Source organism: Salmo salar, chromosome 17 (genome assembly GCF_965601325.2).
Source record: "Salmo salar chromosome 17, fSalSal1, whole genome shotgun sequence".
NCBI lineage: Eukaryota > Metazoa > Chordata > Actinopteri > Salmoniformes > Salmonidae > Salmo > Salmo salar.
In genome coordinates, this window is record NC_138307.1 from 73,034,126 (window position 1) to 73,057,125 (window position 23,000).

The window sequence follows — 23,000 nt, forward strand, 5'->3', positions numbered from 1 at the left end:
GCCCAAAGCTCAGTGAAACCCAGGTAAATGGAACTAACTGACATGTGATGTCAGTTTCTGCCTTTTTCCTTGGTTTCACTTTAACTTTTTGCAGTTACTGTAAACATGAACCCCCATTTTCTCCATAATACAACACAATGGAGGCGAGATATTTGTCCACATGATAAAGCATGTATCTGATGTATAAAAAAATGTCTAACTAATTTTTGGCCAAATGTGGAGTTACTGCTCTTTTCCTTGGTAGGACAGTATAGTAGTTTCAGGTGTTTAGTTTACTCCTGCTATGTCAGGTTACCTTATATGAGAGATAGCATTGTGCTGCCTGTTAACATTCATTCTCATTCCCTGATTCACACCATGTCATCAATAAAGCCTCCACGAGGATATTATCATAGTGTAAAAACTTAGTTATTAGTTATTTTTCAGTGAATCCAATCCTTGTCATAGCTCCTCATCTCTCATATTACATCACGATTTTCCACAAATAAAGCATTGCGTTTGAAACAAATGTTGTGTTATTCAATTATTGAGATTATTTCCTCCAAGGTAAATGCTGTAGAACTCGACTAATTTCCGGTTTTGCCATTTGAAACCCCTCTGGTCACTGGTCTGCCTCTCTAACGTCAAGGCTACCGCCAGCACTAATATGCCCCAGGTATTTGTTATGTTGATTACAAAAAACCTTTGACATCTTACGGTTTATGTGCTTTCCACTTCCTCATGTAGCTAAACATTTACTGGCAGGTGATTCAATGTGTAATTTGAATGTCATGACATTTGTTTTAACTTTATGATGAAACTGTTCTTTACAATGGGTATCACTATTCAAGATGTTTTACACTCTTAGAAGGAGGGAGGGACAAAATACAAAGAAACGAGGATGGAAAAGGGGATTAAATATACTTTTGTATACATAGTGTATGTGGATGCCCCTTCAAATGAGTGGATTTGGCTATTACAGCCACACCTGTTGCTGACAGGTGTATAAAATCGAGCACACAGCCATGCAATCTCCATAGACAAACATTTACAGTAGAATGGCCTTACTGAAGAGCTCAGTGACTTTCGATGTGGCACCATCACAGGATGCCACCTTTCCAACAAGTCAGTTCATCAAATTTGTGCACTGCTAAAGCTGCCCCGGTCAACTGTAAGTGCTGTTATTGTGAAGTGGAAAAGTCTAGGAGCAACAACGGCTCAGCCGCGAAGTGGCAGGCCATGCAAGCACACAGAATGGGACCACAGAGTGCTGAAGTGCTTAACGTACAAAAATCGTCTGTCCTTGGTTGCAACACTCACTACAGAGTTCCAAACTGCCTCTGGAAGCAGTGTCAGCACAAGATCTGTTCGTCGGGAGCTTCATGAAATGGGTTTCCATGGCCGAGCAACCGCACACAAGCCTAAGATCACCATGTGCAATTCCAAGTATCAGAGCAGTCAACCTGTTCTCTGGAGTGATGAACCACGCTTCACCATCTGGCAGTACGACGGACAAATCTGGGTTTGGCGGATGCCAGGAGAATGCTACCTGCCCGAATGTATAGTGCCTACTGTAAAGTTTGATGGAGGAGGAATAATGGTCTGGGGCTGTTTTTCATGGTTCGGGCTAGACCCCTTAGATCCAGTGAAGGGAAATCTTAACGCAACAGCAAATAATGACATTCTAGACAAGTCTGTGCTTCCAACTTTGAGGCAACATTTTGGGGAAGGCCCTTTCCTGTTTCATCATGACTTTGCCCCCGTGCACAGAGCGAGGTCCGTACAGAAATGGTTTGTCGAGATTGGTGAGGAAGAACTTGACTGGCCTGCACAGAGCTCTGACCCTCAACCCCATCGAACACCTTTGGGATGAATTGGAACGGCGACTGCAAGCCAGGCCTAGTCGCCCAATATCAGTGCCCAACCTCACGAATGCTCCTGTGTCTGAGTGGAAGCAAGTCCCTGCAGCAATGTTCCAACATCTAGTGGAAAGCCTTACCAGAAGAGGCGAGGCTCTTATAGCAGCAAAGGGGGGACCAACTCCATATTAATGCCCATGATATTGGAATGAGATGTTTGACGAGCAAGGTGTCCACATACTTTTGGTCACGTAGTGTAAGTGTTTAAAGATTATAACAAATTAAATAAAAAAATTACTTATGAAAATCAAGTTGTTCTCCAGTGAGGGGGGATGGTAGGGGTATAAAATGTGTTACACTCAGTCTGGTACAGTGTAAACATTATATGGGTTCTCCTTTAACACTTAGCAACCTTATCAAAAAGCTCTACAAATATGCGACCTGCCAAGTGCAGTAGGTGAGAGAAATATGCTTTTTGAGAGAAATAAGCTTTTTGTGTGTATGGAACATTTCTGGGATCTTTTATTTCAGCTCATAAAACAGACACTTTACATGTTGCGTTTCATATTTTTGTTCAGTGTATAATATTATTGTGTGTGTGTGGGAGAGGGTGGGGTTATATCCTCCTCCCGTTAACGTTTCCTTGGAACAGGTTGTTTGTCAGATATAAATAGCTCATTAATAATTATTTCATGGGCGTTGAAAGCTGTTTGCAGGGCTATATAAGGGGAAAATGTCTGTGTTCAACCAAAGTACTACCAAACTTATACTGTAGATCTACAGAGACATCATGAGAGCCACTGCAGCCGTCCTATTGGTCCTCTGTCTCCTGACCCTCAGTCATGGTAAGTTACCATCATCTGAATAATTATTTTACAGGCAGCTCTACATTAAACTTCAAATTGATCATCAAGTTGGCTCCATAATTTCATCATCCTTGTTGCTGCTGTACTCTACTCATGTGTCTTTGATCTGGTGACTCCACAGCATGGGACTGTCAGATTGTAGCGAATATCAAGAATCTAATGCAGATCGATGCAGGACTGGGGCAAGTGGTTGCTACGGACACAAGTCAAATCCCCTACTACCTCGTAGGTGATAAATGGATCCGCATGCCTGGTTCCCTGAGGCATATCACTGTAGGACCAGCAGGGATCTGGGGTGTCAGCAACGGAAACCTCATGTTCAAGTACGTGGCCGGTAACTGGGTTCAATTTGCAAGTAAGTGGAGAAAATTACTCATTTATGATTCCAGAGGACACCTGCTTCTTAGCTTTCCTGATTACCATCAGGGTAAATTATACATGTTTAACATTACCCCATTGTAAGTCATTTGGCAGTACTCACAGATGCATACTCCTTGTTTGCTTGTCTGTCTCTGTCTTTGTGGTCTTCAGCCAGTGCAAAGCAGCTGGATGCTGGGGGGGACGAGTTTGTTGTGGGAGACAACATGGACGATGTTCCATGGTGTCTTTCAAGAAGTGCCTCACTTGGCTTCATGGGTGCTGACTCATCCCTTCGAGGGATAATGTTGCCAGGAGCTGTGAAGTATTTTAGTTGCGGACCTTTTGGGTGCTGGGCAGTCAACAAGAACGATGATATCTACTTAATGAGTGTAAGATCTGGGAAAGAGTGTGAGAGCTGGAGTAGAGTAGTAGAGGATGGAGAGTGTCAGTTATTTTAAAACTGTTTCATATTATAACTGTTGAAATTGTCCTAAAACCCTGATTGAATCTGTTTGTTTCCAGCTGAATCAAGACTGCCAAAACAAGGGGTGGAGTCACATTGAAGGCAAGCTTTCCATGATTGAGGTGGCAACTGATGGTAGTGTCTTTGGGGTCAACTCTGCAGGCCAAGTTTATACCAGGTAAGGTTGCTACTTAAATTTGTGTATGGTTCCACCCTTTCACCCCTCAATATTATTAACTTGAAAATGACTTGTAATAATAACTTATAATAATAATGATATACCTTTATGAATAACTCTGGTCCTTACAGTACATGCTTTGTGAAACGCTTTACACAAAAATGAAAACAGATGTATAAATAAAATCTGGTAACTATAAATCAGATCTAAAGTTATAAGACTTAAAAAGAAATGTGTAGACAGCGTACAGTAAAATTAGCAAAGGTTGGGTATCCTTTAAAGCTACAGTTTGGGATTTAAAAAAACTACGTGGCCATCCCACCACTTGTTTTGGTAAATAGATGAGGTATATAGCTAGAGAAATGTAACCACTCTCAAATGAATACATGGGGCTACGGATTCACTCAATATGGTTCCATGAGAAAAATGTTTTTTTTTAACTACACATTTTTTTTAAATAACATTGGTTAGAAACAATTGAAAAAAAGCTTATATTTTGGCTTCTGATGCAGTTGTGTTAAGCTCAAGAGTCATAAGTTATCCTCTATGGGCTAGGCGGGACGAATTCGTCCCACCTACGTAACAGCCACTTGAAGCCTGTGGTGCGATTTTCAAAACCTTAAAAATCCTATTACTTCAATTTCTCAAACATATGACTATTTTACAGCTATTTAAAGACAAGACTCTCGTTAATCTAACCACACTGTCCGATTTCAAAAAGGCTTTACAACGAAAGCAAAACATTAGATTATGTCAGCAGAGTACCAAGCCAGAAATAATCAGACACCCATTTTTCAAGACAGCATATAATGTCACCAAAACCCAGAAGACAGCTAAATGCAGCACTCACCTTTGATGATCTTCATCAGATGACAACCCTAGGACATTATGTTATACAATACATGCATGTTTTGTTCAATCAAGTTAATATTTATATCAAAAACCAGCTTTTTACATTACCATGTGACGTTCAGAACTAGCATACCCCCCGCAAACTTCCGGGGAATTCGCTAACATTTTACTAAATTACTCACGATAAACGTTCACAAAAAGCATAACAATTATTTTAAGAATTATAGATAGAGACCTCCTCTATGCACTCGATATGTCCGATTTTAAAATAGCTTTTTGGTGAAAGCACATTTTGCAATATTCTAAGTACATAGCCCAGGCATCACGGGCTAGCTATTTAGACACCCGGCAAGTTTAGCACTCGCCATAATCATATTTACTATTATAAAAGTTTGATTACCTTTTGTTGTCTTCGTCAGAAAGCAGTCCCAGGACTGCTACTTCAATAACAAATGTTGGTTTGGTCCAAAATAATCCATCGTTATATCCGAATAGCGGCATTTTGTTCGTGCGTTCCAGACACTATCCGAAATGGTAAAGAAGGGTCGCGCGCATGGCACAATTCGTGACAAAAAAAATCTAAATATTCCATTACCGTACTTCGAAGCATGTCAACCTCTGTTTAAAATCAATTTTTATGCCATTTTTCTCGTAGAAAAGCGATAATATTCCGACAGGGAATCTCCTTTTCGGCAAACAGAGGAAAAAATCACAAAGGCGGGGGCGGTCGGGTCATGCGCCTAAGCCCAGTGTCCCTTGATCGGCCACTTGAGAAAGGCGATAATGTGTTTCAGCCTGGGGCTGGGATGACGACATTCTGTTTTTTCCCGGGCTCTGAGCGCCTATGGACGACGTAGGAAGTGTCACGTTAGAGCAGAGATCCTTAGTAAAAGATAGAGATGGAAAAGAAGTTCAAGAAATGGTCAGACAGGCCACTTCCTGTAAAGGAATCTCTCAGGTTTTGACCTGCCATTTGATTTCTGTTATACTCACAGACACCATTCAAACAGTTTTAGAAACTTTAGGGTGTTTTCTATCCATATGTAATAAGTATATGCATATTCTAGTTACTGGGTAGGAGTGGTAACCAGATTAAATCGGGTATGTTTTTTATCCAGCCATGTCAATACTGCCCCCTAGCCCTAACAGGTTAAATTCTTAAAAAATCAATAGCTATATACAATTATTAAAGTCCCAAAATGTTTTATAAACTTTGAACGCAAACCCCACCCCTTTCTTCAACACAGAGACGGCATCACAGCCAGTAAACCAGAGGGCACTGGATGGAGCAATGTCCTAATGTACATGCCAATGAAGCACGTGACCTACGACCTGGGCCGTCTTTGGGTCATTTCCAATTCTGGCTTCACCATGGTGTGCAAACATTAGCCTCTCCTCTGCATCTGAAGGCTGTTCGGGATCTGACAAGTTCACTTGCTAACTCATTGATCTCTCTGTTTGGAACCATCTCAATTCTCAACATTAATTCACAAGAATCCTTCATTCTAAAACCCATTGCTCTAACTATATTTTTCAGTACTTTATCTCTATCAATAGTAAACACTGATCTTAATGATATTATAAAGAATTTATCAATTATGTTTTCTTACACAATTTGACAAGCAACAACGTTATAAAAGTGTATTCTTGATTAACATTTCAATTGAGCTTTGCCATGGATGCTATTTGATCGTAGTGTAAACTTGGGCACGGTCACGATCCACATGGGTTTTGCTGTGCTTCAGAGGTCATCAATAGGATTGAATGGAGTCCTTGTCATTATCTCATTATATAATAATTTCCCGCAAATAAAGCATTCATTTTGAAACTCATTTTAGTGTGTTTGAAATCATATTGAACAGGGGGATTTAAGGTAGCTCTGCAAAGATCCAGTTAAAGATCTGTTTTGTGAATCTTCTTACTCAGAAGGTTAAATATGACTAGAGTACTACAGTGCTACAGTGTGCTGGAACTGGTGAACCTTTAGGTCCCTGATGCATAGTTTGATTGACAGGTGCCTTATTGATGTAGTGTCAGGTACATATTTGACAATACCTTTTATAGTGTGCTCTATTAAAGATGTGCAACTACCCACTAATCACTACACTACTCTTTGAGGGACATGTGTAGTTTATTATTAACAAATGACTAGTTGCCTAGAATGTAAACACATTGTGGAAACTCTTTGTAGACCATATTGCTCTGTAAATAGACGGACTAATTCCCCCCAATAATGAACATGTACAGTGGGGGGAAAAAGTATTTGATCCCCTGCTGATTTTGTACGTTTGCCCACTGACAAAGAAAGGATCAGTCTATAATTTTAATGGTAGGTTTATTTGAACAGAGGGACAGAATAACAACAAAAAAATCCAGAAAAACACATGTCAAAAATGTTATAAATTGATTTGCATTTTAATGAGGGAAATAAGTATTTGACCCCTCTGCAAAACATGACTTAGTACTTGGTGGCAAAACCCTTGTTGGCAATCACAGAGGTCAGACGTTTCTTGTAGTTGGCCACCAGGTTTGCACACATCTCAGGAGGGATTTTGTCCCACTCCTCTTTGCAGATCTTCTCCAAGTCATGCATGTTTTGTCATACCTGTGGTATACTGTCTGATATACCACGGCTGTCAGCCAATCAGCATTCAGGGCTCAAACCACTCAGTTTATAAGATGAATTAATCAATCAAAAACACAGTAAGAAAAACAAATATTAAAACAAACAAGGGTCACCAGGGTCCAATATACAGCGAAGGCTGGTCACCAGGGTCCAAAACACAGTGACGGCTGGTCCAGTTCCACTTGGAATCAAAAAGTGTTCTCTTATGGGGATAGCCAAAGATCTCTTTTGGAACCTTTTTTGTATGGATGAATTGATTCATGAATGAATCTATTTCAAGGCTGTAGTCATGAAGATCCTACCAGCATACTGTTTGACAAGATCCATTAACGTGTAGAGAATCAAGCTCACCAGTGGGCTGGAGTTTCTTTTGTATTAAATTTAGTATACAGTTTTTCTCTGTTAACCTGGTATTATGAACAGTTTGAGCTTTACACTTTCTTCAATTGGCAGACACACTACCAGGATTTGTTAAAAGCAGATTCGTACAGAACTCTCATCATGAAAAAAAAACAGTCAGCCAAGATAAATAAGGAAACACTTCAAGACAGCCTTGGAACGCCTTTGTTTTTTCAAGGTGTTGTTTCATCTGACCATGCACGGTAGGGGCACTCTTGGCAGCCATGTTAACTTTAAGAAGAAAATTCAAATAGGAATAATCCTTGCCACCACACCCTTCAAGACGACCTGTGACTAAAGCAGCGTTTCCCAAACTTGGTCCTGGGGACCCAAGGGGTGCACGTTTAGTTTTTTGCCCTAGCACTACACAGCTAATTCAAATAATCAAAGCTTGATGATAAGTTCATTATTTGAATCAGCTGTGTATTGGTAGGGCAAAAACCAAAACGTGCACTCCTTGGGGTCCCCAAGACCGGGTTTGGGAAACGCTGGACTAAAGACTATAATGCAGGGGTAGGCAACCCAGGTCCTGGATGTGGCATACGCTGCATTTCACAGAGAGTGTTTTCAGAGACTGGTGGGACTTTTTTAGCAGAATGTACAGATTGGTTCATCAGATATCGTTTACCAACTGTCCAACTGTTGCCTGCCGTATAGCCACCTGATGCTCCACGACAGCACCATGCCAGCAGGGATGCCTGCATGCCCCAGGTGCCCTGGTTTTTTAACAATGTCCGGTACAGACAGGGACGATGGGGAGGGTAGCATTCGTTCTGGCTCAGGTTCAAGGAGTCATGCCATTTCACTGAAACTGCCCCGGAGACGGTTCCTCAGCCACTGAAGAGCCTCCTCTGTGGTCTCTTGGGACAGAGGGTTGTAGTCTTCGGCTGGGTATATGTCTTTCACTGACTGCACCTGGTTGGTCACGGCTGGCTTTCTCCACATCTGTACAGCCTATATTGGGAACTGGCAAAATAGGCTGCATGGCTAAACTCATGAGGTCCATGGAGGCATTTGCATGTGGTAGAGAGAATCCTCTGGTCACCAACAGAGAAATGGCAAGAGGAAGGATGTTAAGTGTCACATGCCCTTCAATGCATGACTTTGAATACCTTGAAATGCATTTGTTGCAAGAAATGTGCTATATAAATAAAGTTGGATTTGACTGATGACATTACAGCTGTAGAATATTTAATAAACTGTAGTTTTCACACGAGGACCAGTGCAGTTTTTCCACAAACGTTTAATTGATAACTTGGGATTTTATTACTTGACATATCAATCGTATAGTGGGAAGGATCCTATAAATCAAGACTGTGTGAATGCATGTACCACTCTGAATAAATAAATACTGTGCCTTTGAAGATTTGTCTCTGGTCATGAAACTACAATACAGGCTGGACGTCTAAACAAAGTCAATTCTTAATGTCAATAGATTTTTAGATTAATTCTCATCCATGACAACATTCTAGAACTGAGTCATGACTCATGTAAGTGTGGTATCTGGGGTAATTTGGTTAATGATTATATAATTGTTTAAGTGGCTGTTTCCTTGTAAAATGTTGACAGCTGAATAAAACACATTATATTGCTAAGATGCTCATACTTAACTTCATAGCTGCACACCGACACAGGATAAACTTTATCCCTCATGCTGGCACTAACCAAACCAGTTAGTTGTCCCTCGCTTTAGCTGCACTTCTCCACATGGCCAGACTTCTAGTGGTCTTCTCCACATGGCCAGACTTCTAGTGGTCTTTTCCACATGTCCAGACTTCTAGTGGTCTTCTCCACATAGACACACTTCTAGTGGTCTTCTCCACATGGCCAGACTTCTAGTGGTCTTCTCCACATGGCCAGACTTCTAGTGGTCTTCTCCACATGGCCAGACTTCTAGTGGTCTTCTCCACATGTCCACACTTCTAGTGGTCTTCTCCACATGTCCAGACTTCTAGTGGTCTTCTCCACATGGCCAGACTTCTAGTGGTCTTCTCCCCTTTTAATGCACGTATGCTCATCCTTGAAAAATGCCACAAGGTCTGAAATAGACACTAAAATAGACATACAAAGTCGACATACTGTACAAACAATTATCTAGGTTAAGTAAACCAAAATGATTTTTTGATCTACTGCTCTGTATGCCTAACTAGCTAAAGTGTAGTCAGTGGCTAGCTAAGGCAGAGAAAGGGGAAGGAAGAAGTTCAACACTATTTAATTCCTTTCAATACAGAACATGGATTCATCATGGATTGGGCAAACGTCTCTGATCACGCTTGTGAACAGTAGCTGACAGTGTTGGCTAGAAATTACGTGCAGGGGCTTCCTGCAGGAATTTGTAGTCTTCCTGAGGTCTTCTCTGTTGCTAATTAGCATTTCTAAAATATTTTAAAGAAAAGATAAGGCGAATATATTGATATAACTAATCTTGTCCGAGAGAGAATTACACAGTTATCAAAACGTCACGCCAAGATAAGCCTACACCAATCACATACTTAATTTGAAGTGTTTGTAAAATTCACTATGTGAAGAATGGAAAAACAATTGGAACCATTTCCATGTCTGACCATTTTATGGGTATTATGATGCGTCCACTGTGCCAGACTATAACACTTTTGTACTTAGCAACCTCATCAAACAGCTCTACAAATATGCCACCTACCAAGTACAGTAGCTGGGTCACAAAGGAAAACAACAGAAGCTTTAAAATCACTTATATCATGGTATTGTGATGTAGTTCTGTCCTTGAGCTGTTCTTGTCTATTAATGTTCTACATTATGTTGTCGTAGCATTGACTATCATTAAATGTGAAGACTGTATATTATCAAATCAATTCTCTATGTGTAATTTAACTTTGAGATTAAACTAATCATGTAACTTTAATTAACTAGGAAGTCGGGGCACCATGGGAAAATGTTTAAAGAATATTTATTTCCCGAATTAACTCTTCCAATATTTTCATATCTTATCAATTACAGTCACTTATTAAAACCTCTAGGATATGTGGGATGCTACCGTCCCAACAACAGCCAGTGAAATTGCAGGGCGCCAAATTCAAAACAACAGAAATCTCATAATTAAAATTCCTCAAACATACAAGTATTATACACCATTTTAAAGTTTAACTTCTTGTTAATCCAGCCACAGTGTCTGATTTCAAAAAGGCTTTACGGCAAAAGCATACCATATAATTATGTTAGGTCAGTGCCTAGTCACAAAAAAAACATACAGCCATTTTCCAGCCAAAGAGAGGAGTCACAAAAATCAGAAATAGAGATAAAATGAATCACTAACCTTTGATGATCTTCATCAGATGGCACTCATAGGACTTCATGTTATACAATACATGTATGTTTTGTTCGATAAAGTTCATATTTATATCCAAAAATCTCAGTTTACATTGGCTCGTTATGTTCAGGAATATTTTGCCTCCAAAACATCCAGTGATTTTGCAGGGAGCCACATCAATTTACAGAAATACTCATCATAAACGTTGATATAAGATACAAGTGTTTTACATAGAATTAAAGATACACTTCTCCTTAATTAATGCAACCACTGTGTCAGATTTCAAAAAAGCTTTACGGCAAAAGCATACCATGCGATAATCTGAGTACAGTGCTCCAAACACCAAAACAAGCCATACAAATACCCGCCATGTTGTGGAGTCCTTGGCCTTCCCTGTAGCTCAGTTGGTAAAGCATGGTGTTTGCAACGCCAGGGTTGTGGGTTCGATTCCCACGGGGGGCCAGCACAGGAAAAAAAATGTATGAAATGTATGCATTCACTATTGTAAGTCGCTCTGGATAAGAGCGTCTGCTAAATGACTAAAATGTAAATGTAAAATGTGAGTCAACAAAAGTCAGAAATAGCATTATAAATATTACCTTACCTTTGATGATCTTCATCAGAATGTACTCCCAGGAATCCCAGTTCCACAATAAATGTTTGTTTTGTTACGATAAAGTCCATATTTATGTCCAAATACCTCCTTTTTGTTTGCGCGTTCAGTTCACTATTCCACATGCAGAAGGCGCATGCACTAAGTCCAGACGAAAAGTCTAAAAAGTTGCATTACAGTTTGTAGAAACATGTCAAACGATGTATAGAATCAATCTTTAGGATATTTTTATCATAAATCTTCAATAATATTCCAACCGGACAATATTCCAACCTTTCCAACCGGAACTCACCTCGCTCTCACGGCCGTGCGCGTGACTGAGGTCATGGAATTTTTCCAGACACCTGCTTCAAATAGCTCTTATTCTCTCCCCATTCACAGTAGAAGCCTGAAACAACGTTCTAAAGACTGTTGACATCTAGTGGAAGCCTTAGGAAGTGCAATATGATGACACAGCCACTGTATATTGGATAGGCAATCACTTGAAAACTACAAACCTCAGATTTCCCACTTCCTGGTTGGATTTTTCTCAGGTTTTTGCCTGCCATATGAGTTCTGTTATACTCACAGACATCATTCAAACAGTTTTAGAAACTTCAGCATGTTTTCTATCCAAATCTACAAATAATATGCATATCTTAGCTTCTGGGCCTGAGTAGCAGGCAGTTTACTCTGGGCACCTTATTCATCCAAGCTACTCAATACTGCCCCCAGATCCCAAAGAAGTATTACATCATCAGTCTCAATACTGAACGTCGCAAACCCTAGGATATCTGCACGAACCCTAACATAAATCATGAATCAGCGATATACAAATTGGCTTAATTATTTATTTACTAACTAATCAATCACAGAATTACATAAACACACAGAAAAATAGGTTATACATTGGTTACTGACATAATAGAAAAGTTCCTAGTGGGCTAAGCCGATATGACAGCTTGGTAGACAAAGGAAAGGGGTGGGACAGCTCAAGAGCGGGACACTCAAAGTTTGTAACTACACTCATGGAAATGCTAATACTTTTAACATGAAAAACTGCTCATTCAAAACTAAATTTCAATTTACATATTTACAAGTGTATGCCTTTGTTGTTCCTCTCTGATCGCTGGTCCGTCTGCTGTATAGTCAATCATCAGAGAGTCTCTGGTTGCGTTCCCCAGAAGTCCCAAGGTCTTTTGTGGTTGTAGTTGTTATAATGGATACTTCGGAGTACCATTCTGAAATGTTGTTAGATGGGATGCGTTTACCAGACTAAAGTATTTAAACAGCTGCAGCCTGAATAATTGTTCTTTAGTTTGTCGATTTCTTAGCCATTTCACCATAGGAATGATCTCCACGTTCTCTGGTCTTGTCCTTTGGTAGAGTTGTAGTTTAAACCACTTCACACACCAGCGTCACCCGGCCTGTTTTGGTCTCTAGAGTGATAGCCATTCCGATGTGGGGACCTCGTCCCGGCATTATCTGGACTCTAGTTTGTAGATTTCTTAACCATTCGAGATGTCCGGCTTACCGTGGGTCTCTTTGGCATCGAGTAGTACTTCTTCTCTGTTGAAAGTTTCAGAGTTCAAGCCATTTCAACATGGGAACTCCTGTCCCTGCGTTTTTGACTAATGTAAAATGTGTCAGGAGTCCTTTATAAGCACTCGCCTAGGAGGGCAGTTCCATCCCTTTTGTCCCAATGTCTGTGCTCACGTGGGCGTGGTTACTGACTGGGTAAAACTTTACATGAATGACAATTCTCATTTAGGAGGCTAACATTATATTAGATTTTCTCACAAATAGTTTCATATTCAATCATATATGTTATACAACCATCAGATGCAAACTCGATAATTGAGAAGTGTACACAACCAAAGATACAGTAATGTGTGTTTCCTGTCCTTCATGAGATCACCACATGAAACAAACTTGACATGACAGTTCTTTAAATGCCCATGGACAATTCCCACATTCTCAAAAATAGAAATATTGTTTAATTCTCCAATTTTGGGGATTAGGAGTTTTGGCAAGAAGAATGTCTTTGTTCTCCCTCAATACTCCATGGCAGCGAAGAGAGTTTCTCCCAAGAATTTATGACTGTTGTAAAACCTGTGGTGGGAAAGAGAGTGAGAGAGGGGGTGAGCTACGATATACACCCAAAAGGGCCACGTCGTGACAATGTCATGTTTCATGTGGACCTCAGGAAGAGTAGTAGCTGCTTTCGCAATGTTTTTTGTTTTGTTTTGTTGAATACCATTTTTTATGGGCTTGAAGGGCATTCTAGAGTGTGCATTATTTCTCTATAGCGCACAGTATATCAGCATGGTAGAATTCAATGGCAAATTCATGCTTACATGTTCTATGTTTGAGCTGCTTTTGAGCCTGCAAAAGTCAAATTGAAAACAATATTGGCATTGTTGAATTCGATTTTCATAATAGCAAACTAGGACTGATGGTTTATTTAGCTAAACTGGTAAGTCTCTGTTTGGTTACCAAGACAACTACGGTAGCTATCTAGTAAACTACTTCAGTGGATGTTGAACACATTTCTACCTATAAATGAACACATTACTAACAGCAAAATGTGTTCATTTACAGCAATGGTATAACATGGATAATCAACTCTAGGCTCTATGCGTTCTCTGTAAAATAATGCAACTCCGTGGAAGGTCAGTTCCACGCCGCTAGTTCCTTCCACATTGCTCATTATTTTCCATAGAATGCATATCCCCTCGTTGATTATCCCTTACATAACGCCCCCAAAAAGTTGGTGGTAGTTATAGTGTTAATATCATCATGTCATCAATAGAGCCTTCTGGGAGGCTTTTCATCAGGGTGTAAAAACTTTTGGGCATGGTCATGTTGCTCACAACACAGATTGGTTTTGCTGTGCTTCAGAGGTCATCTTTTATAACCTATTCTGGCTTTGGGGCTGTTATTCCCTGCACCACATTTGAGAGATAGACTGGTGGTGTCTGTACGAAACAATAACTGTAACCTTAGCATGGTTTTACTGATCACAAGATGAATTGTTGATAGATGGTCATACTATCTATATGGGACTAAATAATTATTTATCTTTATTCCTTAAATCAAATCAAATGTTGTGTCACATGTGTTATGTGTCACAAAGTAACAAATAACTAAAGAGCAGTAGTAAAATAACAATAGTGAGTTCTATATACATGGGGTACCGGTACAGAGTCAATGTGTGGAGGCACCGGTTAGTCTAGGTAATATGTACATGTAGGTAGAGTTATTAAAGTTACTATGCATAGATAATAACAGAGAGTAGCAGCAGCATAGAAGATGTGGGGGGGGGGGGGGCAATGCAAAAAGTCTGGGTAGCCATTTGATTAGATGTTCAGGAGTCTTATGGCTTGGGGGTAGAAGCGGTTTAGAAGCCTATTGGACCTAGACTTGGTGCTCGGTACTGCTTGCCATGCATTAGCAGAGTGAACAGTCTGTCTAGGGTGACTGCAGTCTTTGACAATTGTTAGCGCCTTCCTATGACACCGCCTGGTATAGAGGTCCTAGATGGCAGGAAGCTTGGCCCTGGTGATTAACACCTCATCTCTCATACTGTAGCGGTATTTATTAGAGAGGGGTAAAGATAAAGATTTTGTTTGGGTGCCAGGCAGGTATTAACCATGCCGAAAGGAAAAGAGTAGAATAGAGAGAGTACCACTACCAGACCCACACACATCATGTTACGTACCTCCTAGTAGGAGGGAGGTGCAGGGATCAGGAGCAGAAGAGCAAGTTCCAGTGGCACAATCGTTTATTCAAGGAGTGCCAAACAAACAACAACGTGGGAAAACACGCTAAAACAAAGTCGCCACACACAGGGAAGAAACGCAACACACGGAGGAGAAACTTCTACTCCTAGACGAATAAATAAAAACGGTAACATTACCGTGAGCAAAGAAAACCCTGTGGGGCATACACGCACCCCTAACAAAGTAACACTGAACAATCCCGCACAAAGACTAGCAGGCAGCGGGGTGTAAATAAACCCATCGAAATCAACTAAATGAACACAGGTGTGATAAAACAGACAGACACAAACGAAAAGGAAAAATGGATTGGGGGCAGCTAGTAGGCCCGGCGACGACGACCGCCGAGCACCGCCCGAACAGGGAGAGGAGCCACCTTCGGTGGAAGTCGTGACACATCAGCAGAAGAGACTGCCTAGAGTGTAGCCTGTTTACCAGATAGCCAGTGGATAGAAAGGAGAAGACACACCATATAAAACCCACATCACAGCACAGGGGTAAACACACCAATAATAATAATAATAATAATAATAATAATAATAATAATAATAATAATAATAATGGCAGAGCAATTGAACGGCAACTTCATAGAAACAATTTACAAGAAAGAACCCAGTCATCAACAGAGGATTTGCAATAATCTGTGTTACCTTCCAGTGGAGGAGTGCAGAGGGTATGAATGTGGTGGGGTGTTCATAGACAACAACAATGGCCTTAAAATGTCCACAATCTTCTCGGCCACATGTCATTAGTATACACCACCTCAATACAGTTCAACTAACAATACACAACTTGCAAGCAACCTCCCTTTTAACTACAATGTCAACCCAAATACTTCTGGCAGGGCAATGATAGTCCAGCGCCAATGAACATCAACGGGAAGTGCATTTGAAAATAGGAAGTCTGCTGTAGTGTAAAGCACTGGAACAATACAGGGAAGAGAAAAAGAGAGATCTTAGCTGTTGACTTCAGGCTTGCAGTTGTACTGTCTGACCGTCTGATGGTTTGTTGGCTTGTATGTCAAAACTTTGCAACAATGTTGCTACTAATCCACGCGATCCATATCCGGTGCAGTCCCAAACAATAATGACCTAGAGCGATCACACGATGATTGAGTTAAACACTTTATGAACTAAACATGCTGAAAATAAACAAGGACTTCTGCAGCATAGCACACACAATAAAACTGTCGCGCCAACCAAGAGCTCCTTCCCAGAGAGCTGAAAGGGCTGTCTTTATCTCCTCCTCCTTCCTTACTGCTGATGCGCTCTTAAAGTGGCAGCGCACGGTGAAGGCTCCGTGCAGGATTTCGCCACAATATGATCATATCTCATATTGTGCATGTGTGTGTGTGCGCATGGTTGTGTGTGTGCGGGGGGGATTATATCCACCTCCCATCAACTCTACCTTGGAACAGGTTCTTTGTCAATATAAATTGCTCATTAAAACCTCTTTGGGCTAGGGGGCAGTATTTTGACGTCCGGATGAAAAGCATGCCCAAAGTAAACTGCCTGTTACTCAGGCCCAGAAGCTAGGATATGCATGTAATTGGTAGATTTGGATAAAAAACACTCTGAAGTTTCTAAAACTGTTAAAATAATGTCTGTGAGTATAACAGATCTGATATGGCAGGCGAAACCCTGAGGACAAACCATTAAAAAAAGTATAATTAAGCCTAACACTGTTTCCAATGGCTGTCATGTTTATTATGAGGCGAAATCCTCCCAGATTGCATTTCCTAGGGCTTCCACTAGATGTCAACAGTCTTTAGAAAGAGTTTCAGGCTTGTTTTTGGAAAAATGAGCTAGAATTTGTAGTTTTTGTATGTGGCTCACATTTTGGCTGTAGTGTTTTCATGCGCGTGGATGAGAGCGCGTTCTTTGTTGTTTATCTCCGGTAAAGACAATAAAGATTCTCCGTCTTAAATTGTATTGTTTATTTACGTATTAGGGTACCTGAGGTTTGATTATAAACATTGTTTGACTTGTTTGGAGAAGTTTATTGGTAATGTTTGGTATTCATTTTGTATGCAGTTTGAAGGAGCGAAACCGGTGGATTATTGAATGAAGCGTGCCAGCTAAACTGAGCTTTTGGGGATATAAAGAAGGACATTATCGAACAAAAGGACCATTAGCTGGGACCTTTTGGAGTGCAAACAAAAGAAGATCTTCAAAGGTAAGGCATTTATTATATAGCTATTTCTGACTTTCGTGGCGCACCTGCCTGGTTGAAAAATGTTTTTCATGCTTTTGTATGCGGGGCGCTGTCCTCAGATAATCGGATGGTGTGCTTTCGCCGTAAAGCCTTTTTGAAATCTGACACAGCGGCTGGATTAACAAGAAGTTAAGCTTTATTTTGATGTATGACACTTGTATTTTCATGAATGTTAAATATTTCTATTTCTGTAATTTGAATTTGGCACTCTGCAAATTTCACCGGATGTTGTCGAGGTGGGTCGCTTGAGGCACACCTAGCCATAACAGGTTTTAAGGTTTTTATATTATTATTGTGTGTCTTTGTGTGGGAGAGGGTGGGGTTATATCTTCCTGTCAACTTTTCAGCGGAACAGGTTGTTTGTCCTCCTCCTGTTAACTTTTCAGCAGAACAGGTTGTTTGTCAAATATAAATATCTCATTAATAATTATTTTATCGGGGTTGAAAGCTGTTTGCAGGGCTGTATATATGAGGGGACAAAGTATGTGTTCAGCCAAACTGCAACCAAACTTATACTGTAGATCTACAGAGACATCATGAGAGCCACTGCAGCCGTCCTATTGGTCCTCTGTCTCCTGGTCATCAGTCATGGTAAGTTTCCATCATCTGAAACATGCTTGATCAACTTCGAATTGGTCATCAAGTTGGCTCCATAATTTCATCCTCCTTTTTGCTGGTTAACTCTACTGATGTGGCTTTGATCTGGTGTCTCCACAGCATGGGACTGTCAGACTGTAGTGTATATCAAGAATCTGATGCAGATCGATGCAGGACTGAGGCAAGTGGTTGCAACAGACACAAGTCAAATCCCCTACTACCTGGTAGGTGATAAATGGATCTCCCTGCTTGGTTCCCTGAAGAATATCACTGTAGGACCAGCAGGGCTGTGGAGTGTCAACAAGGCAGACTCAATCTACAAGTATGTGGCCGATAACTGGGTGCAAGCTGCAGGTAAGTGGAGAGCATTACTCAATATTTATCCAGAGGACACCTGCTTCTTAGCTTCCCTGATACCATCAGGGTGTTGAAAAAATTATGAATGTTTTACAAGTTTAACGTAATGCCATTGTAAGTAATTTGGCAGTACTCACAGATACGCACTTCTTGTTTGCTTGTCTGTTTGTCTGTTTTTCTGGTCTTCAGGCAGTCTGAAGCAAGTGGATGCTGGAGGTAACCAGTTTGTTGTGGGGGCTAACATAAACGATACTCCATACTGTCTGACAAGTAGTGCCACAGTTGGCTACAAGGGTCCAGGCTCACCCCTTCGATGGACAGGATTGCCAGGAGCTGTGAAGTACTACAGTTGTGGACCCTTTGGGTGCTGGGCAGTCAACAAGAATGATGATATCTACTTAATGAGTGTAAGATCTGGGAAAGAGTGTGAGAGCTGGAGTAGAGTAGTAGAGGATGGAGAGTGTCAGTTATTTTAAAACTGTTTCATATTATAACTGTTGAAATTGTCCTAAAACCCTGATTGAATCTGTATTTCCAGCTGAATCAAGACTGCCAAAACAAGGGGTGGAGTCACATTGATGGCAAGCTTTCCATGATTGAGGTGGCAACTGATGGTAGTGTCTTTGGGGTCAACTCTGCGGGTAGTGTTTATACCAGGTAAGGTTGCTACAGAACTATGTGTATAGTTCCACCCTTTTCCACCACAACATTATTAACTCATTTGAAAATGACTTGTAATAATAACAACACTTATTCTTACTGTGCATGCGTTGTGAAGCTCTTTACACAAAAAATGTAAATAGATAATAAATAAATATTTTATATTTAAAATCTAAACTTCTAATAGACTTATAGAAATGTGTAGACAGTGTATGGTAAAATATGTAAAAGTTGGATCTCCTTTAATGCTACAGTTTGGGATACAAAAATCTATTGCTATATACAATTAATAAAGTCTAACAATGTATGCACTTTATAAAAAATGTATGAGCTTTAAATGTTCAAATAGTGTATGTTGATGTTGGGGGTGGTGCTGGAGATTATTAATATGAAGTAGCAACATTTAGAAATGCCCCTTTAAGCTCATGAGGCATGTGAACCCACCTTCTTCTTCAACACAGAGACAGCATCACAGCCAGTAAACCAGAGGGCACTGGATGGAGCAATATCCCAATGCGCATGATAATGAAGCGTGTGACCTATGACCTGGGCCGTCTTTGGGTCTTCTCCAATTCTGGCTTCACCATGGTGTGCACACATTAGCCTCTCCTCTGCATCTGAAGGCCGTTCAGGATCTGACAAGTTCCCTTGCTAACTCATTGATTTTGGTTTCTGAAAGAGCCTTCTGCTTGAGAATTTTTTGTTATTTCACAAGATCCTTAATACAAAAACAAAATTGTTTTAACTATTCTTTTTCAGTACTTTATCTCTATCAATATTAAATCAATGATCTTATTGACATGACAAAAATGATCAGTGAAGATTTATTCTCACACAAAATTGACCAGCAACAGCATTATAAAAGTTGGGTACTATTTTCTTGATCACTCCTTGATTAACACTTCAATAGATCTTTGCCATGGAGGCTATTTAAGTGTAGTGTAAACTAGGGCACGGTCACGTTGCTCACAATCCACATGGGTTTTGCTGTGCTTCAGAGGTCATCAATAGGGTTGGATGGAATCCTTGTTATTGCTCATTATCTCGTATAATTTCCCACAAATAAAGCATTCATTTTGAAACTCATTTCAGTGGTTTTAAATCATATTGAACAAGGGGATTTAAGGTAGCACTGCAAAGATCCAGTTAAAGATCTGTTTTGTGAATCTTCTTACTAAGAAAGTTAAATAAGACTAGAGTACTACAGTGTGCAGGAACTGGTGAACCTTTAGTTCCCTGATGCATAGTTTGATTTACAGGTTCCCTATTAATGTAGTGTCAGGGACATACAGGGGTGTAAAAATACTTGAAAGTACTACTTAATTCGTTTTTGTTCTTTACTATTTATATATACAGTACCAATCAAAAGTTTGGACACACCTACTCATTTAAGGGTTTTTCTTTATTTTTGTTATATTCTAGATTGTGGAATAATAGTGAAGACATCAAAACTATTAAATAACACATATGGAATCATGTAGTAACCAAAAAAAGTGTTCAACAAATCAAAATATATTTTATATTTGAGATTCTTCAAAATAGCCACCCTTTGCCTTGATGACAGCTTTGTACACTCTTGGCATTCTCTCAACCAGCTTCATGAGGTAGTCACCTGGAATGCATTTCAATTAACAGGTGTGCCTTGTTCAAAGTTGATTTGTGGAATTTCTTTCCTTCTTAATGCGTTTGAGTCAATCAGATGTGTTGTGACAAGGTCACGCCTGCTCCCGCTCTCCTTCCGCCAGGCTGCCCAGCATTACGCACTCTTGCCACCATCATTATGCACACTTGCTTCCCTCGCACACGCTACAGCAATTCATTGGACTCAATCACCTGTGTTATTACCTCCCCTATATCTGTCTGTTCCCCAGCTCTGTTCCCCGCTTCTGCATTAATTGTCGTATGTCATTGTGTTACCCGGTTCAGACGCTGTTCCTGTCCTGTTCCATGTCTGTGCAAAATGAAATGTTCACTCTCCGTTCCTGCTTCTCATTATCAGTGTCAGTTCTACACCAAGTCCATATTATGGCAAGAACAGCTCAAATAAGCAAAGAGAAACGACATTCCATCATTACTTTAAAACTTCTTCAGGATCGGTGGGTCCCCATGGGACGGTTGAGCTAACGTAAGCTAATGTGATTAGCATGAGGTTGTAAGTAACAAGAACTTTTCCCAGGACATAGACATATCTGATGTTGGCAGAAAGATTACATTCTTGTTCTAATCTAACTTCATTGTCCACTTCACAGTAGCTATTACAGTGAAGGTGTACCATGCTATTGTTTGAGGAGAGTGCACAGTTTTGAACTTAAAGTTATTAATAAACAAAATCAGGCACATTTGGGCAGTCTTGATACACAATTTTGAACAGAATTGCAATGGTTCATTGGATCAGTCTAAAACTGTGCACATACACTGCTGTCATCTAGTGGCCACAATCTTTACATCCCCTTGGCAACATAGATATCAACCAGATTGCAAGCAGCAAATGCATTATTTTTCTTGTTCTACATGCCGATGTGACAATTCCTCCATCAGAGGCCAGCCGAGATCCTTCATGGTCTTTGCCCAAATTTATTTGCAATCTTTGCTAGCAAATGCGATGCTATCTCCAAAACTGCAGGATGTCTCCAATATTTTTTGTACTTTATTTTTTACGTTTGTGGAGTCTCCACTTTCCAAGCGTATTCAGGAATAATTCCAAACGTTTCTCATAGGGAAGCATTGCATGGTATTTCTTGTTTTGATTCTTGCCGCACTTCCCCTCACCACTGCTTGTCAACAACATAAGCTGTATTTTCTTGACCTTGATTAAAGATATCTCAAGGACACACGATTACCTCCCCTTGTGTCGTTTGTTATTATTAGAGACCAAGATAATCTAAAGTGGGTGTTATCGTTCATAACCAATTGGACTCTGGGGCTGTAATTCACTGCACCGTGTATGAAAGATAGTGTGGTGGTGTCTGTTTACACTTTACTTGGATAATCCGAAGTAGATGTTCAGTAGATGTTCAATAACTCAACAACATTTCAACTAACTAACCCTGAACCTAAACTTAACCCTTAGCCTAACCCTAAACTTCACCCTTATCCTAACCCTTATTCTAACGCTGACACTAACTATAACCTTAACAAGCATTTGCTTATCAACAGATGGTAATACTATCTGTAGATCATCTATATGGAACTGTCTAAATAAAGTGTGACCGCATTCACCTTTATTTCATGATTAACACCTTGTCATTATATAATTTATTAACATATCTCATATATTGTGTGTGTGCATGCGTGCGAAAAAGTGTACATGTTTTCCTGCCTTTTCAGGACCCCAACGTCCAAACAATTCACCTGAATGTTCTGACAAGGTAGGAAAACAATAACTTTTTACAAACACACAACATGGGGGCTTAGCAGGAAGATCAGAATGCCATGAACCCAAAGGTTGTGAGTTCAAATCCCAGGTAAGGACATGTTGAATAACAATTACTGTATACATGATGTCGTGTCTTTGGGTACCATTAAACGGAAGACATGTTTATCAATTAACTCCCTGTAATTATTATCACGCGATTAAACTGATTAATCGTTTAATTGTAATTAACTAGGAGATCGGGGCACCAAGGAGAATATTCAGATTACAAAGTTATAATTTTCCTAACATAACTTTCCTATATTATTAAATAGGCCGATTATCTTCTGGTTTAAATGGTGTATTTTACCTCTAGTCCAGTCTCATTCCAAACGTCGTAAATTGTTGTATCTGCACGAACCCAGTCTTTACTAAAATCATCCATACATCAATTGTCTTAAAATCATTTATTTACTACACTAAGTGATTAACAGAAAACATACAAACAGTAATTATCGTCACAAAGGATTGGTAGAGGAATGTGCCCTTGTGGGCTAAACAGGCAGGTCGGCCTGTTGAAC

At 40.1% G+C, this 23,000-nt stretch overlaps 2 protein-coding genes across 2 annotated transcripts; both read left to right on the forward strand.

Moving 5' to 3' along the window:
* Positions 1-2,551: 2,551 nt before the first annotated feature.
* On the forward strand, positions 2,552-6,389 carry LOC106576606 (fish-egg lectin). Its single transcript, XM_014153850.3, has 5 exons — positions 2,552-2,683; positions 2,826-3,059; positions 3,236-3,453; positions 3,587-3,705; positions 5,805-6,389. The coding sequence occupies exons 1-5, from the start codon at positions 2,629-2,631 to the stop codon at positions 5,944-5,946; spliced, it is 768 nt and encodes a 255-aa protein (XP_014009325.3). The 5' UTR covers positions 2,552-2,628; the 3' UTR covers positions 5,947-6,389.
* A 72-nt stretch (positions 6,390-6,461) lies between these two features.
* On the forward strand, positions 6,462-21,865 carry LOC106576607 (fish-egg lectin-like). The gene is made up of 5 exons (XM_014153852.3): positions 6,462-18,044; positions 18,171-18,404; positions 18,597-18,814; positions 18,946-19,064; positions 19,529-21,865. The coding sequence occupies exons 1-5, from the start codon at positions 17,990-17,992 to the stop codon at positions 19,668-19,670; spliced, it is 768 nt and encodes a 255-aa protein (XP_014009327.2). The 5' UTR covers positions 6,462-17,989; the 3' UTR covers positions 19,671-21,865.
* The last annotated feature ends 1,135 nt before the right edge of the window (positions 21,866-23,000 follow it).